This window comes from Lepisosteus platostomus, chromosome 8 (assembly GCF_059453375.1).
Source record: "Lepisosteus platostomus isolate fLepPlt1 chromosome 8, fLepPlt1.hap1, whole genome shotgun sequence".
Taxonomy (NCBI): domain Eukaryota; kingdom Metazoa; phylum Chordata; class Actinopteri; order Semionotiformes; family Lepisosteidae; genus Lepisosteus; species Lepisosteus platostomus.
In genome coordinates, this window is record NC_142618.1 from 38,669,880 (window position 1) to 38,684,819 (window position 14,940).

A 14,940-nucleotide genomic window follows, 5' to 3' on the forward strand; every position below is an offset into this window, starting at 1 on the left:
CATCAGAGTGCTGCTCCGGAGCCTAGTGGTTTTGATCGCATAGATGGCCGGGGCAGAAGACACGCTGTAGGACACCCTGGATCGAATCGGTGTGGAATATTGGCGGCTTGAGTAAGAAGTATGAGACGGTAGGTCTCTCTCCACCAAACATCCCTTCGTAGGAAGAAGATTGCCTTTTAGTTACACTGGACATTTTATAATTCGACTAGTTGTTTAGTGCTATTTTCTTTTGGGACGTCGGTAAGTTTACCAAGCTGTTCAAACACACCACACTCCAGCAGGTCCGCCCCAGCGAGGTCCAGTAAGAACTGCCCTCCTGTTTTTATAATCTGTTTATTATGCAAAACGGATAACGGTCACTGCACGGTCCCAGTCTGGGAACAGTAAGTGGTCTTATAAAACCCAGCAACATTTGCAAAGATGCTTACCTGAGAAAACCATGCTTATGTTATATTAGCTGAGGGTCTGTAGAATAGATCTGAGTTACGTTTGGAGAGGCACAAATTTTTGTTTTGTCAGGAATTACACTTTTTCCTGTCTAGCAGTGCACAGTATTGTGTCAATTTGCAAAGACGAAGTGATATAAAAACACCAAAAAGATTGCAAGAAAGCAAAAAATGTATGAAGAACGGTAATTTCCTATTACCTGTGGGTCTCTTTATCACATTGCACCTAGTGTAGAGGATGTACAAATTGTTGTTGTGCTGTAAATGGGACTTTATGTGGTCCAGGATTTTATTTCTGAGGCAGGTTCTAGGGAGCTTTTATTTTGAAAGGTGCTGCCAAGCTAGTGTCGCTAAATGTAGCTTAAAGATACTGACATTGTTGCTCTGTGACTACTGAAGTGTGTTCTACGGCTTGTCGCCGTGTACTTCTCCAGAAAGTTTTGCTTTGGCAAACGTTGGCAGTAAAAAAGGTTTAGGTGACTAATGTTAACCGACAGGTTTGTTGTTATCCCTTTTGGGAACACTGCCGACTTTGTTGAGGCTGGCACTTTACCTGTAGGCGGAGAAGACAATGCAAATCATAGGGATAACGAAGTGCCCATCTTGGAATACAATAGGGAGCCCAACAGATACGGTAAGACAGTTTAAGATTATAATGTAGTAATAATGGTAGTGGTAATTATACGTAGTAGTATAAGCCTAGCGTGGCACTGTTGTGAAATGCACTTCTGCTTTTGTTCCGTTTCCCAGAAATAAATCAATTAAACCTATTAAAGAAAAACGAAAGTCAAAGTGCAGCAATAAAGCGGTCGAAATTTCTACTTTTCAGTTTTGAGTTTACTACTAGATCGAACGGTGCACTACGTTTTACAGTAATTTAGTACATACATCTATTACAAATTAGGGTAATAACCCGGTCAGGGTAAGGACTCTTGATAAATCTCTTCTCCTGAAGATTGTTTTAAACCATTTTTTCCGAGATGAATTATTTTTACTATTTATTGTCACTATCACAAGATGCATATATACATTGTAGTAAGTTTGAAAAAATGTGCATTTCTACAGTTTCCTACTGGAACGACTTGAGTTTCTGAAAGAAGCGGTACAGTACGTGCTACAATGCTAGTCCGGAGATTTAATGCTTGTACCTTTCTTCTGGTAATGTCTCTCTGATAAGAATGTCAATTAAATGCAAATTGTGACATTGAATGATTGCGTTTTTTAGTAGGTAGACTGTAAAAGTCTCAATCAGGGAGTGGGGAATTGAAAATGAATGCTAGTCATGTGGATTATCCTTCCTTTTTGACCTTACACAATGTTTTCTCGGTTTACCTCGCCCTAACATACAGTACACCCCGCACTTTGTAAAATCACTTTCGGGTTTACTGTCATAAATATTATAAAGTGTGTCCAAAACTTAATATGCGTTTGTCATTTAATTAAACAAATCATTGATGTAAACATATTGCAGAAACCATCCCGTTATCTTCTAACAGTGTAACTAATCTTTAGTTTTGTTGACTGCCTATAGGAATTTCATAATTTCCCTGTATTTCTACTCGTTTGAATAACAGACCAGACGAGTTCAAATGGGTAATTGAATACAACAGCTGCGTGCGAAATAAAATGTCACAGTACCCTGCGCTCAGATGCACTGTCCTTTGGAAATTCAGATATTTATGCAACCTCTCTGGCTTCATTTTGTTTTACACGTACTTTCAAATACAAGTAAGCAGTTTTATTATGTAGCTGGGTGTATACACAAGCATGGATTATTTTTTACATAGACACCTCTGAGTACAATTTGCTTATGTTCTCCAATTTTCAGAGAATGATGTGTGATTTGCTCAGCATCCAGATGCAGCCATTCAAAATGTACGGTACAACTCCGTACCGCACAAAATTATCTACAGTTCACCGCATTGTACCGCAGTACTTGAATGGCTGGCCAAAATGACCGACAGGGGCACTTGTGTTGCATTGGTTGTTTGTTAAACGATTTAATCATTTAATCTCTTTACTGTGCATGTTTTAATCCATTTAATATTGAATATGAATATGGCATTTTACAACTAAAGGGAAATTTTAGCAGCTGGGCATAAAAAGAAGAGGAGCATAACGCGTCTGAAGGTCATAAACGATATTGATTTAGGAACATAAACATATTATGTAAACTTTATATGGCTGGTATTGGTAGTATAAAAAATTCACACCAGCATTCCACTTTCTTCCTAAAGATTTTAAGCATCAAAGTCTTTCATTTGGTTCCGTACTGTGGTATTTTGAAAAGTGCTCGCTTTGACTATTATAAGTTTATATACTTCATAAAAAGTTATAATGTTTTAACCCTTTCTCTGAATATTTGCGCTCGTTATCACAGTAAAAGAAACGTATTTGGGAAAACCAGCACACCATTTGACTCACACCTGGGAGTCCGACAGAATGCATTTGTTGGGCTACAAAGGGCATTAATTTGTGAGGGCATGCAGAGCATCCGGTGTGCTGGCAGTACCACACCCTATCATCATGCAGCAGCTCCACTTTCTTTTCTAACCATGTCCATTTCTCTGTTTTAGAGGCCTCAGTCTGAGTGTCCTGTAGCTGTCCCCTTCTCACCAACAGAGGTTTCACAGGGGTATCAGACTCCTGCTCTCCCAGGGCTGCTTGCCTGGCAGTTGCATCTGCAAAGTTGTTCCCCCGTGTTACTGGAAACATTTCTTTATTATGTCACTTACACTTTACCACAACTACTTCAGTCGGCAGCTGCAAACTTCTAACTATTCAGAGACAAACCCAGCATTCTTAACTGGAGTCCCTGCCATGGTGAAGAAATTCCTATTCCTCCTTAGCCATCCAAAATTGTGGCATATACCACATGTGTAGATAGAATCTGTATAAATTTTTCCATTTAGTATATTTACAAGTTTCAATCTTTTCATTTGGTCTGCTGGTTCTACACCAGATTTTTCACAGTTTATATAGCCAGGCAGGTAGCCTGCACAACACATAAACACGGCCCCTTGGCCACCGCATCAAGGGGTGCTGAATAATCACCCACCAGATGATGCCTACCTCCATGCTCCTGTGCCAGCACAGCAGCTCACAACCCATTTCTTTCACTAACATACAGATTACATTCAGATGATCCATCTGAGGGAATCCAGCCCAGGGCCAGTGCCTGCAAGAAAGCTTGGTTCAAATAATTAAAAATGGTTTCTGCTGGAGGGGCAATTTTGTCTTTAGACTGCACTACCTTCCTTAAGCCAATTCGTCACTAGGCGAACTTGTTCTGAGAAGGAATTCACCCTGGCTTTATTATGTAGCTGGTTATATACCTTTTTTCCAGTCAGAAGATCTAATACTTGCAGTAGCCCAGCCTTATGGATTCCCTCACCAGGTAAAACAATCACAATACCCCAGAGCTTTATTGAGGTAGTTCACATAAATGCTGTCTCATACAGTAATTCCTTATAAATGCTGCACAGCATCCCAGCCCAATAGGTCTGGTGTGTCCCCCACCCACATCTGTAGTTGAAACTGTACATCTTTTCCCAAGCTTATTGTGACAGCTTGTATCTCCTTTAAACACGACCCCTGCCCCCCTACTCCTGTAGTCTCCTGCCACCCTTTAGAAAACATTATATCACATCTTTTTGCTGTTTTGGTCAATAAACAGGACAACTGTGCTCCTGTGTCCTCCAATAGGGGAACCTGGACACCATTTACTGTACACTGTAAGATTATTTGTTTTTTACTAAATCCTGAGATAAATTTAGGGAGGCAACAAAGTGGTTTCTTATCTTTTTAATCTATTATTTCACACAAGGCTCTTTTTTCAGCTTTTGACATGTTTAACTGTGAAATCAATTCTATTTCTTACAATTTTCCCAAAAATGCCCTGTTTATTTTACAGTTACTGCACACCAGCTTATTAGTAGTTTTATCTTGGGGTTTTGTCCCCTTTTTCCCAAAGGGCTAGTTAACATCCCCCCATCTGGATATGCCCAATCAGGATATTTAACCCAGTCCTCATTATTTTCTTGAAGGAGTGTTGTACTGATTTAATACATAGTAATATTAATATGAAGTTGTGTAACTAAGCAGCTAAAATATTTTGGAAACATTTTGGATGTTTTGGAAACAGTTTGACATTCTTTTTGACAGCTTGTATTGTTCTTATAGTGGTAATGGAGAACATAATGTACAGTTTTAAAGTTGTTAAGCGCACGTTGGTGTAATGGCTTAGGTGTGTGCCTTGCATGCTGGAGGTCAGGGGTTCGAACCCAGCTGTTACCATGAGTTTTCTTCTAACAAACATTTCTTTGAAAAACTAAAATAGTAAATATTATCGACACTATATTGAATTTGTAGGTATTTCTAAATATCACAACACACTCAAAGTTAAGTGATTTAAGTGATTAACCTTTTCCATGAATACGTGCACTCGTTATCACAGTAAAAGAAACATTGTGTTTTCTTTCTTCTCTTTTCAGCATGGAATAAACCTATTACGTGTTCCATAACATATTCAATGTTAAGTTATATGAATAATGAAATGAAAATGTGAACTAGCAAATGTGAATACTGTCAACTGTTCAACCAGTTTAATTCAAAACACTTTATTCAGTGGGGCAATTTAACAGATGCCTCAAGCCTTAAAATGAAATCGTATATATTGTAATTAGAATAACAAAGCGGTATTAAAAATACCACTGAAACTATAATAATGTATCTGGTCATTATTAACAGTATTAATTAAAGAGTAATAATTTCAAGCTTCTTGTATCTTTTTCAGTCATTTTTTTCTTCAGTATTCATAACCTTTGCTTATTAAAACAACTATGAGACACGATGTTTCAGATGTCAATAAATTTGTGAACAAATGACACAGAGCCTGCAACCTGCTATGATTCAGACACAGAATGGTTAAAAATGGGAACAGGTGAGACAAGCAGAGGGAAGGGCAATTACTTTCTCTGAAAGCTAGTCAAAGAAGTAAGTAGGCGACTCAAAGCTCGAAGCCCAGCAGCAACAATAATTAGTACAGTGTGTATTCTCCTGTCACGGTATAAAATAGAACAATGCAGAGTACATAACGTGGTTATGTATCAGGAATGTTTGCAAATGTTGCAATAATTGTATGGTTTATGCTTTTGGGAACACATTCATTTTCAAACAGGTAATTGCTCACTTCTGCTGCTGTAGAGTGTTTTGGAATCCACATGCTCTCCCCGCATCATTATCGACAATGAAAATGTCTCTGGAATAGGCATACTGTATAAATGATAAAGCGGACGCTATGGAGAACAAAAAATCGAAAAGGAAAGCAACTGGTTTGACATGTACAGTAAATGTGACACCTGTGGTGTGTCGAGTGAATATTCTACAGTGTGAGCTCATTTGCAAGGCTATTAAAAAAAGTAGATTGAGTTAACAGTCTGGGTGTGGCGATTTTCAACTGTTTCCTGCCAGTCTTGGGCAAAGGGAACCTGTCTTTCATTGCAAGGTTCGCCTATTCTACTCGGTCATGAGAATATAAGGGGGAAGGAAAAGTGCCCGCAGTCATTTTTTTCACTGACAGACAAAGTTGTGTTGTGTTAACACAAACTGCTTAACAGAGCCGCTTGTAAGAACAAGGTGACTTTCTCCCATCTTAACCATTTTTTAAAGTCAGCTTTTAAAGTCACGCGATGTTTGAGGTAGGCAGGAACACATCATTGTATTTTATTTTTTATTTCATTTTTAAAAACATTTATGACTAATTAAATTATTTATGATGAAGGTGGAAGGTTGTGTACTTTTGTCCAACTGAGCAATCTTGCTTTTATTAAATATACCAACTCTTTAATGTTCAATGTTTAACATGCTGTAATACACAGTTTAAAATGATTAAAAGTTTAATTTAAATTTTTAATTGGAAAAAGATTGTCCCTCAGCAGTGACCGGTATTCGAAACCGGGCATTTTCTGGCAGCAGCTCAAATGCTGTACATGAGACGTTAAGGTTTATTAGCTCCACCTGGTGGTTTTACAAGGTACTTCCGGATGCTATTATCATATTTAAAAAACATGCGGTATATTGCGCCATGACTACTGCGTTTTAACGCAACTTACCTCGCTCATTTTGAATGGCTGGATCTGTTTAATTAATGGTGAAGAAGGTACATATTTACTATGTAAAATTGTGAAGATTAAATAATTTGACCTATATTAAATCATCTCTTGTTTGAAATCTTTTTTTACCTTTCCTATGTTCTAATGTATGTTTAACACATTAAAAAATCCCATGCAGACCTAGAAAGAACATGCCAGCTCAATTTCAAAAGGTGTCTGGAATGAAACCCAAACCCTTAGGGCTATAAGGCACATTTAAGAATAACTTTCAAATTTGAATGTACAGTATATTCAAAGATCTTTTCTTTTCAACAGAAAAGGAAAGGGTGAGTTTTTGTCTAGATAAAAGTTTATTAATAAATTTGACATTCAATTTTATAAATTAGTTTTAATAAGGTTTTTATTCAATGTGTTTTTGATTTTTTGTTGTCATTTAAAGACAGAAAGAATTCACTATTTTTAAATCATAACAGCAAGGACATTTTCTCTGAAGTTCCTTTTAAATATAGCCTCATACATGAAAACACATACAACTAAAGGAATATTGGCCAATTATGCTTAATTTATTGTAAGGTTTTCTCATTATGCCTGTAGATCACAATGGAAAGAATGAGAAAATATTCAGGCACTGGAAGCACTTATAATTTTCAAAAGACAAATACAATCCATGACTCTTCTCCCAAAAAGGCTTCTGTATAAAAAGAACAAAAAACCACAAAGTCCACATGGATGTTAAGCCCAGTTCAGCTGCTATTTTTCTCTGCAGACACACTTAAAGCCTGGAACAGCAGAGAATTCAGCTCACTGTGCAGCTCTGCTCGATGTCATCAACTGTAACACACTTTAATTGCATGGTGCAGTATTCAGTATAAAGCCACAGTCAAGAGGTTATATTTTTCTGTGCGCGAGTGGTGCTGTCCTGTAGCTGGTCAGTGTCAGTGTGAGAAGTTCTGTCTTGTAACTGGCTGTTGTCTGTGTGTGTGAGCAGCGCTGTCCTGTAGCTGCCCATTATCTGTGTGTGACTGGCACTGTCCCATAGCAGGCTGGTTGTCTGTGTTTGAGTGGTGCTGTCTTGTAGCTGGCCATTGTCTGTGTGTCAGCAGTTCTGTCCTTTAGCTGGCTGGTGTCTGTGATTCAGCAGTACTGTCCCATAGCTGGCTGGTATCTGTATGTGAGCAACTCTGTCCTATAGCTGGCCATTGTCTGTGTGTGAGCAATGCTGTCCAGTAGCTGGCTATTGTCTGTGTGTGACTGGCACTGTGCTGTAGCTGGCCAGGTGTCTGTGTTTGAGTGGCGCTATCCTGCAGCTGTCAGATGGCTGTGGGTCAGCATTGGTGTCCTGTTCCTGGCCTGGTGTTCAATTACAGTAATTATACAGTAAGAAGAGAGCACTGGTCATGCCCAGAATTGTTTTCTGTGTAACTCCAGTGAATGTTCAAAAAGCAAAAGGTCTTCTAAAAAAAAAAGGAAAATTTTCCAAATCTGACTTACAAATCCATCCATTTTCTAATCCACTTATCCAGTAATGTGTTGCAAAGTGGAGCCGGTGCCTAATGTGTCTACCTGTAAGTCTTTGGATTGTGGGATTGACAATCATTAACCAATGATTAGTTTACCAAGGTGAATTTAGCAGCCTGAATCTAGGGACATTAAGTGATGGGAATGATCAGGGGGTGTATGTAAATACCCTAATTTTTATCAAAATAAAAGCCCTTCAGCTACCACAGTATCGTATAAGGAGTACAGCAACATTAAGCAAAATGACAAGCAGCTAAAACACCTGCTTTGTTATTTCTTCATGGTTACTTGAACATTCTGCCAAACTTTTTTGAATTGTAAATCACCTCCACCGATCCCCAAGTTTGACAAATCTAAGATAATTAGAAGTTTTTATTAATTTTGCAGCTTGTTTCTGCCATTTATACTCCTTTAAAAATAGTTTTCTATATTTTTTCTTCTATTTAATTTTTTTTCTATTTAATGAAATAGGTTTTGAGATGCAAACTTTTTAAGGCTTGCAAAAGCTGTATCTGATATCTGTAATTAAATCTAATCCTTTTTACATTTTAATACAATAATGTTTTAAAACTATAACCAGGGACAAAAACATTTTTTGCACCATCAAAAGTGGTGAAACATACAATGTTAAGACAGTCAGCCAATAGCAAATCACCCTTCTTCATTTAGTTTTAAGCCTTTATTAATATTGTTGGTGATACGGCTGCAGCTGAAAGATAAAGTATGACGCATTTCTGAATTGTCAAAAAAGAGGAGATATAATATTACATTTGTACACAACTTTATGGCAAACAATTCATATGCTGTATGTGAAGTGTTTTCTTTTACAAACGTATAATGATGCATATGAACTTTTTTCAACATTTGTACTATGCATTTGAAACATTCTGATTTTATTTATAAAATATTTTTACCCTATCTTAGAGGTCCATAGTAACAGACAGAGTATTTATCGCAGAGGTAGTTCAGAAGGGTAGCTGCGTCACAAAGAAGAAGGCCTGAAGAAGGCTCCACTGCCGAAACATTGTGTTTTCTTTCTTCTATTTTCAGCGTGGAATAAACCTATTTCTTGTTCCAATTTATTACAGAGTATTAACAAGACTGCTCTGACAGAGGTAAAACCTAGTGAGTGATAAATTACTAATGCAACACCTGTCAAAAGGGTGACAGAACTGAACCAAGTGATTACAAACCAATAAGACTGACGTCACTTGCATCTAAGGTTAAGGAAACAACACTTAGAAGTGAATTCAAGGGTCATGGCAGTAAGATTCTGAGGGAAAATCAGCATGGATTTAGAAAATGCTTGTCAGATTGTTGGCGTTCAAGGCAATGCATGTTTGTATTCAGAACTAGTTAATAAGTGAAAAACGGAACATAAATAAGGATGAATTCTCAAAAAGGTTGTCATGTAATTAGTGGAGTACTATACATATGATATTTGATTGTGGAATTATTACATAACTAGAAATAATCACAGATTCTAACTCAATAGGAGAAACAACAAACACATTAGAAGCTGTGAGGCAAATTCAAAAAAGATTTTGATACAATTCAAGGTTGGCAGAAATGTAGGCAGAGGGAAGAATGTTTTACACAGGTAGCATAAACATAAATCTCAATTATAATCTGAAAACTGAAGATGCTTCCTGTATGTAACAGAACTACAGTAGGTGTAATTTTTATCTCCTAGACAATATTGGGAAGCAATTAAAAAGGGGTTAGGATTCTAAATATCAGAATTAGGATTTGCCAATAGTTCCTAAATCTGCTGCTAAAGAACTGTCTCAGATGTTTGTTTTTTTTGTTCCAACTGGTCCTTAATCAGCAGTCTTCCAAAGAAGAGGAAGAGGGTATATGTATACAGTATGTCTGGACCGGAACACCCTGCTCTGAGAAACTTTTTATAAAACGTTACCTTCAAACATTCAAAATCTTCAAAAGCTCTGAAAAATCTACCTTGTGAATGTCTTTAAAAAAAACAGTGAAACACAAACCAGAGGACGCTAAGAGAAACTGAGATTAATTGTATTTAAAACTTTAAAACAGGGGACAGAAGCCATTTCTTTACACAAAGAGTTTTGGTAGTCTGGAACAGCTACCCAGACTTTATTCTTGTTTTTCTCCTCTCTCTCTCTCTCTCTCCCCCCTAAGTAGAGAGATACCAGACAGATGTGTACTTGTTACGCCCCCAAGTGTCTAGGGGTAAAGGGGTGTAACATTTAGGATAATTTTTGGAAGCAGATTGGTTCTGGTGAGGTACTAGGAAGCGTAATAACAAGGGTCGGTGCAAAGGTGATGAACTTAAGTTGAATAAGTGACTGGTAAGACAAAATAACAGACAGGGGTAAGGAACTAGAGTGGTGCCAAAGAAAAGAAAATTACAAACAAAAATGGAGCTGGCTAGGAAAGTGAGGGGAAGCTAACCTAACTACAAAAGAAAACCTGAAACACACGGTCTTCGGCGTCTTCAACACCCTAGCTAACCTCCACTGACTACCCAAAACCATACTCACCCGTACTAAACTAGTGTTACTAATATAAAATCAACTAAGTGTGTAGAATGTACCCAACAACCTAAACTAAACTTATACACAAAAGTTCACACAAAAACACAAGTGAACTAGGAATACAAATAAGGGAAAACGAGAGTAATCAACAGGAACAGGGTACAAAAGAACACATTAGGGCAAGGTAATGGCAAAACAAGGATAAACACAAACAAACGAAAGTACAAAGAGAAAAACAGAAACCAACAAACCAACGCTATACGAAAGCACACACACACAAAGCAAAACAACAAAGCAAAAGCAAAAGCAAAATCAAAAGCGAAGCAATAACCAAAGCCAAGCGGGACCGAAATCAAACAAAAGGCCTCTTCTTCCTGAAAACCTCCATGTTATATACTGAATAAGATGCACTCTGATTGGCTGAGAGGCTGATTGATGATGATGTCATACTGAAACAGTGGTGTAATGGTGGGCGAATGGGGGAGGGAGAACAATCAAGGTCAGCAGTGTGGAAGTTGGTCTGGGTGGATAACCTCTAGAAAAACTGCAATGCAGAATTGGATGGGGGAAAATTTGTGCCCCTCCAAAGGTGGATGGAATCTATTGTACAGACCCACAGCTAATAGAAAATCACCTTGTTTTGTCAAATAAGTGTCTCTGTCAAAGGTGCTGTATTTTATAGAGCACTTCCTATTCCCAGATTGGGACTGTGCAGTGCTGGACAGGGAATGGTCTCACTCCAGTCCTGACCAAACAAAAATTAGTGCCTTTCCAAAAGTAGCTTGAATCTATTCTACAGACCCTCAGCTAATAATACATAACTATGGTTTTGTCAGATAAGTGTCTTTGTCAGTGTTGCTGGGGTTTATAGCGACACTTCCTTTTAGCAGCTGATACTAGATTATTCTCAAAGGACATGTTATCGCAATGTGGGAATTGTTAACACTTCACCTGTGTATCACCCTTATTGGTTTGCAATAAAGTGTCAGTTTCACACCTCTTTATGTGCTGTCTAAGGGATAATTGTTTGGGGTGTAAATGTAAGACATATCACCAAAGGAGGTATTCTGCTTTATGAAATTTGTTAGAATGTATTGAGACAGACAAATTAATGAATAGACCTTTAATGGTGATGTGTCTTTCCCAGGAAGGTGCCTCTGCCACAGACATGGTATGGAGACTTTTTGATTTGATCGGGTAATGTGGAAACAATGGCTCACATGTTGCCCAAGTACCAGTTGATAATTGATTCCCCCTTTGCTGTTCCGACAGACTAGGAAGTAAAGATGTCTTGCAGGTGTTCTATATCAAAACATTACAGACGATGCCTTTTTTTTCTCTTAAATCAGATCAGCCTTTATTATTTAGACTTTAGAACTACTCACAGCATTCAACTGGTGCTTCAGCTATCTGGCCTATTATGCATTAGACACAAAAAATTCTGCAGAAGCACAGGGGGGAGGAAAAACCTCATTTAAGTGCAAGTAAACCTCTGGGAGTCCACGGCTGGCCTCCTCCTCCAAGGTTACCTAACTTATTCTTATTCTATGATTCCATCTCTGATTCCTAAGAGAAGCAAAGACAGTGATTAGATGAGGCAATTTTCTGGAAATACTGTGGCATACAGTGTAAGGGAACACATAGGGAAACACTAAGAACATATGCAAGATCTAAATATTCAGAACAACACTGGTGGCTAGCTCATAGGTCAAAATCTGTTGCATGGCCAAAACATCACATACAAGGTGATTTCCCCCAAATAAAATGTTCTTTATATATAAATAAATATTCAGTCCACAGCTTCCAAGGAAATGTAAGGAAATGCCTGCATTCGTGGTAATGTTCTGTACGGAAACTGATTTATGTTTTTTGATTATGCTGTGCTACATACTGAACCATTAAATACCCGTGTATACATTTAATTAATTGTCTAAATGGTGGCCGATACTTGCAAGTGAATCCATGATCCTGATATTTACTGTGTTTTTTGATACTTTGTAAATTTCTGAGTTTGTTTTTTTTTCATTTCCTGAACAACACACATCCGGTGTGAGGAATCTACATTCTCAGGAATTAGTACTCTCTCAAAAATGTCCACCAGTTTTGTTTTTTAGTTTAGGAATGCGTGGTAACAAATCACATTCCAGAACAATATAGTTTCCAATTCTGACTAGCAGACAGAGTGCAGTACTAAAGTTCTAGGGTTCTTCTTTTTCTTCTGCATCGATGACATGTAGGCATCAATGATTCTGTCACTTAGCCAAATGTCTTGACCCTTAAGTATATTTATGTCATCCAATCTTATCCCAGATATAGGCTGTGTAATTGTAACCGCTCCTTCTAAATCCCTATATTTTTTCACATCACTGCATTCTCGATCTCAGTACATGTATCATGCATAGTAGTGCTAAAATCATGCAGATTTTCAAATTAAATTAAATCGTATATTGTGAAACTTGAATTTTCTGAATCATTGTAAAGCTGATTGTATATGATTTTCACCGCAGAACCAAGTTGCATCCCCATTTCTCCCAAACAGTAAAAGAAAGGGGAAGTTTTTTGAATGAAGCAAAATACCTGAAATTTTGTATGTTTGTTTTTTGTCAATGGAGGATATGGTGACACCATCATCTACAAGAAAGATGGGATTTTACTTATGATAATCAAAGTGGTAGCTAAATACTGTAGGTAATGTATGTTCAAAACATAGAAGTTTTGCATGTAAAACATTGTAATATTTTGTTTATATTGGAAAGACATTCTTAGTTATTCCTTGATGTTATCTTCCTTTAGGTGTTCAAATGCTAGTGTAGATATGTTCTGGTATTCGGTTTGTGAAATCGGAACACCCTGGCAATCTTTGTAGCTGAATGTATTCATGGTCTGAACGGAGAGATAATGATGTTTCAAAATTTTGGATAATAAATGTTTTGCAAGAAATTTTGCCTGGTTCGGCAGGTATTTTGGAAATCTGAATAGCTTTAGATTCCAGAAGGGTCTTGAAAGTCTATTGTTGCAGGTAATTCTTTGTCATTGATTGCAAGCTATTTCTCTTTCAGTGCTGCTGTACTATCCAGTAGAGTTGATGTGTAAGTGTTCAGTGTCTCCAGGTTATTTTGTGTTTCATGAATAATTGGCATTCTCAACTGTGAGTACAGGGTTTGACCAACATATGTCTCTGTCTGATCCGTCTTTTATTTCTAAAAAAGACACGTTAGTTTCATCTACACTATGTGTTGGCAGTGTTGTGATGTTTTGGTCATTTGCTTTCATTCTAAATTTCTGTAAAATGCACAAAAGTACCAACTAATAATGTCCACCTCTGCTTATAGACTTTCCTTCATATAGTTTATTTGATGGTGTATTGCACTTTATCAACACATTCCAATTCCAATTGCAGTTCTCTGCCAGTGGAAATCCCAAGTGCGCATCACACCTGTGGAATGAGCTCTGGGAATCTGAATCACAATAGTTTCTAGACAAGAGCTAAATTGTTGCTTCTGGACCACTGTTTGCATAAACTTTGAGCAATTCTGTGTGACTGTGTTCTCTGTCAAAAACTAATCTATTTGTGCTACCAAAAAAGGACTGAGTACACATGTTTTGGTATGCAAGAAACTACAGTTCTGGCAAAAGTCTACATGGGAAGTAATAAGGGTACTGTTTACTTGGCTGCAAACAAGCCGGGACATAGGGAGAATTATTAAATCTGCTGGTTCATTTCCTCTCTTGAAATCTAGTGAAGGTATCGCTTTGCATATCTTATTGGATCTGCACCTGTGGCTGGAAGGTTGTTGGTTCTTATCCCACGGCTGGCACAGGAATCCTACTCTGTTGGGCTCCTGAGCAAGACCCTTAACCCCAACTGCTCCAGAGGAGCTGTATAAATGGCTGACCCTGCGCTCTGACCCCAAGCTTTTCTCCATGTCTGTCATGGAGAGCTAGCTGGGGTATTCAAAAGACAAATTCCTAATACAAGAAATTGTACAGTATATGGCGAATAAAGTGATTTTATCTAACACTGTCTTTACCTGGTTCATTGAAAAGTAGCAGCCAGGATTATTAATGGTCATTTTGACCAAATTTAGTAAACAGAGGCATAATCTGAAAACCTTCAGAATAGAATTCCAGATTAATTTTGGTCTGTATTGCATTCATATTAATGACACTCTACATGACAGAATTAAACCAGCATTTGTTTAGGGCGTTCTCAAATCTACATGTTTTATTGACCCAATCAAGACTGCCAATTGGACAATTTGACAAAGAGTTCCTAACTTATTTAAGTTAACTTTTCACACATTCAGGGATTCTGATTTTTTCATTATTAAGAAAGAGTTGTTTAGTATTTTT

The 14,940-nt window shown here is 37.6% G+C and overlaps 1 protein-coding gene across 4 annotated transcripts in view; it reads left to right on the forward strand.

The window, feature by feature from the left end:
• The first annotated feature begins 810 nt into the window (after positions 1-810).
• Positions 811-14,940, forward strand: part of slc12a7b (solute carrier family 12 member 7b) — a 153,316-nt gene continuing 139,186 nt past the window's right edge. For 2 of the 4 annotated variants that reach the window (XM_088643356.1, XM_088643360.1), the window contains exon 1: positions 813-1,080. In XM_088643356.1, coding sequence (XP_088499482.1) covers positions 930-1,080 — 151 coding nt within the window. In that variant the 5' untranslated portion in view covers positions 813-929. Of the gene's footprint in view, positions 1,081-14,940 lie in introns of all 4 variants that reach the window. The other 2 variants (XM_088643355.1, XM_088643359.1) reach the window with 2 other exon arrangements.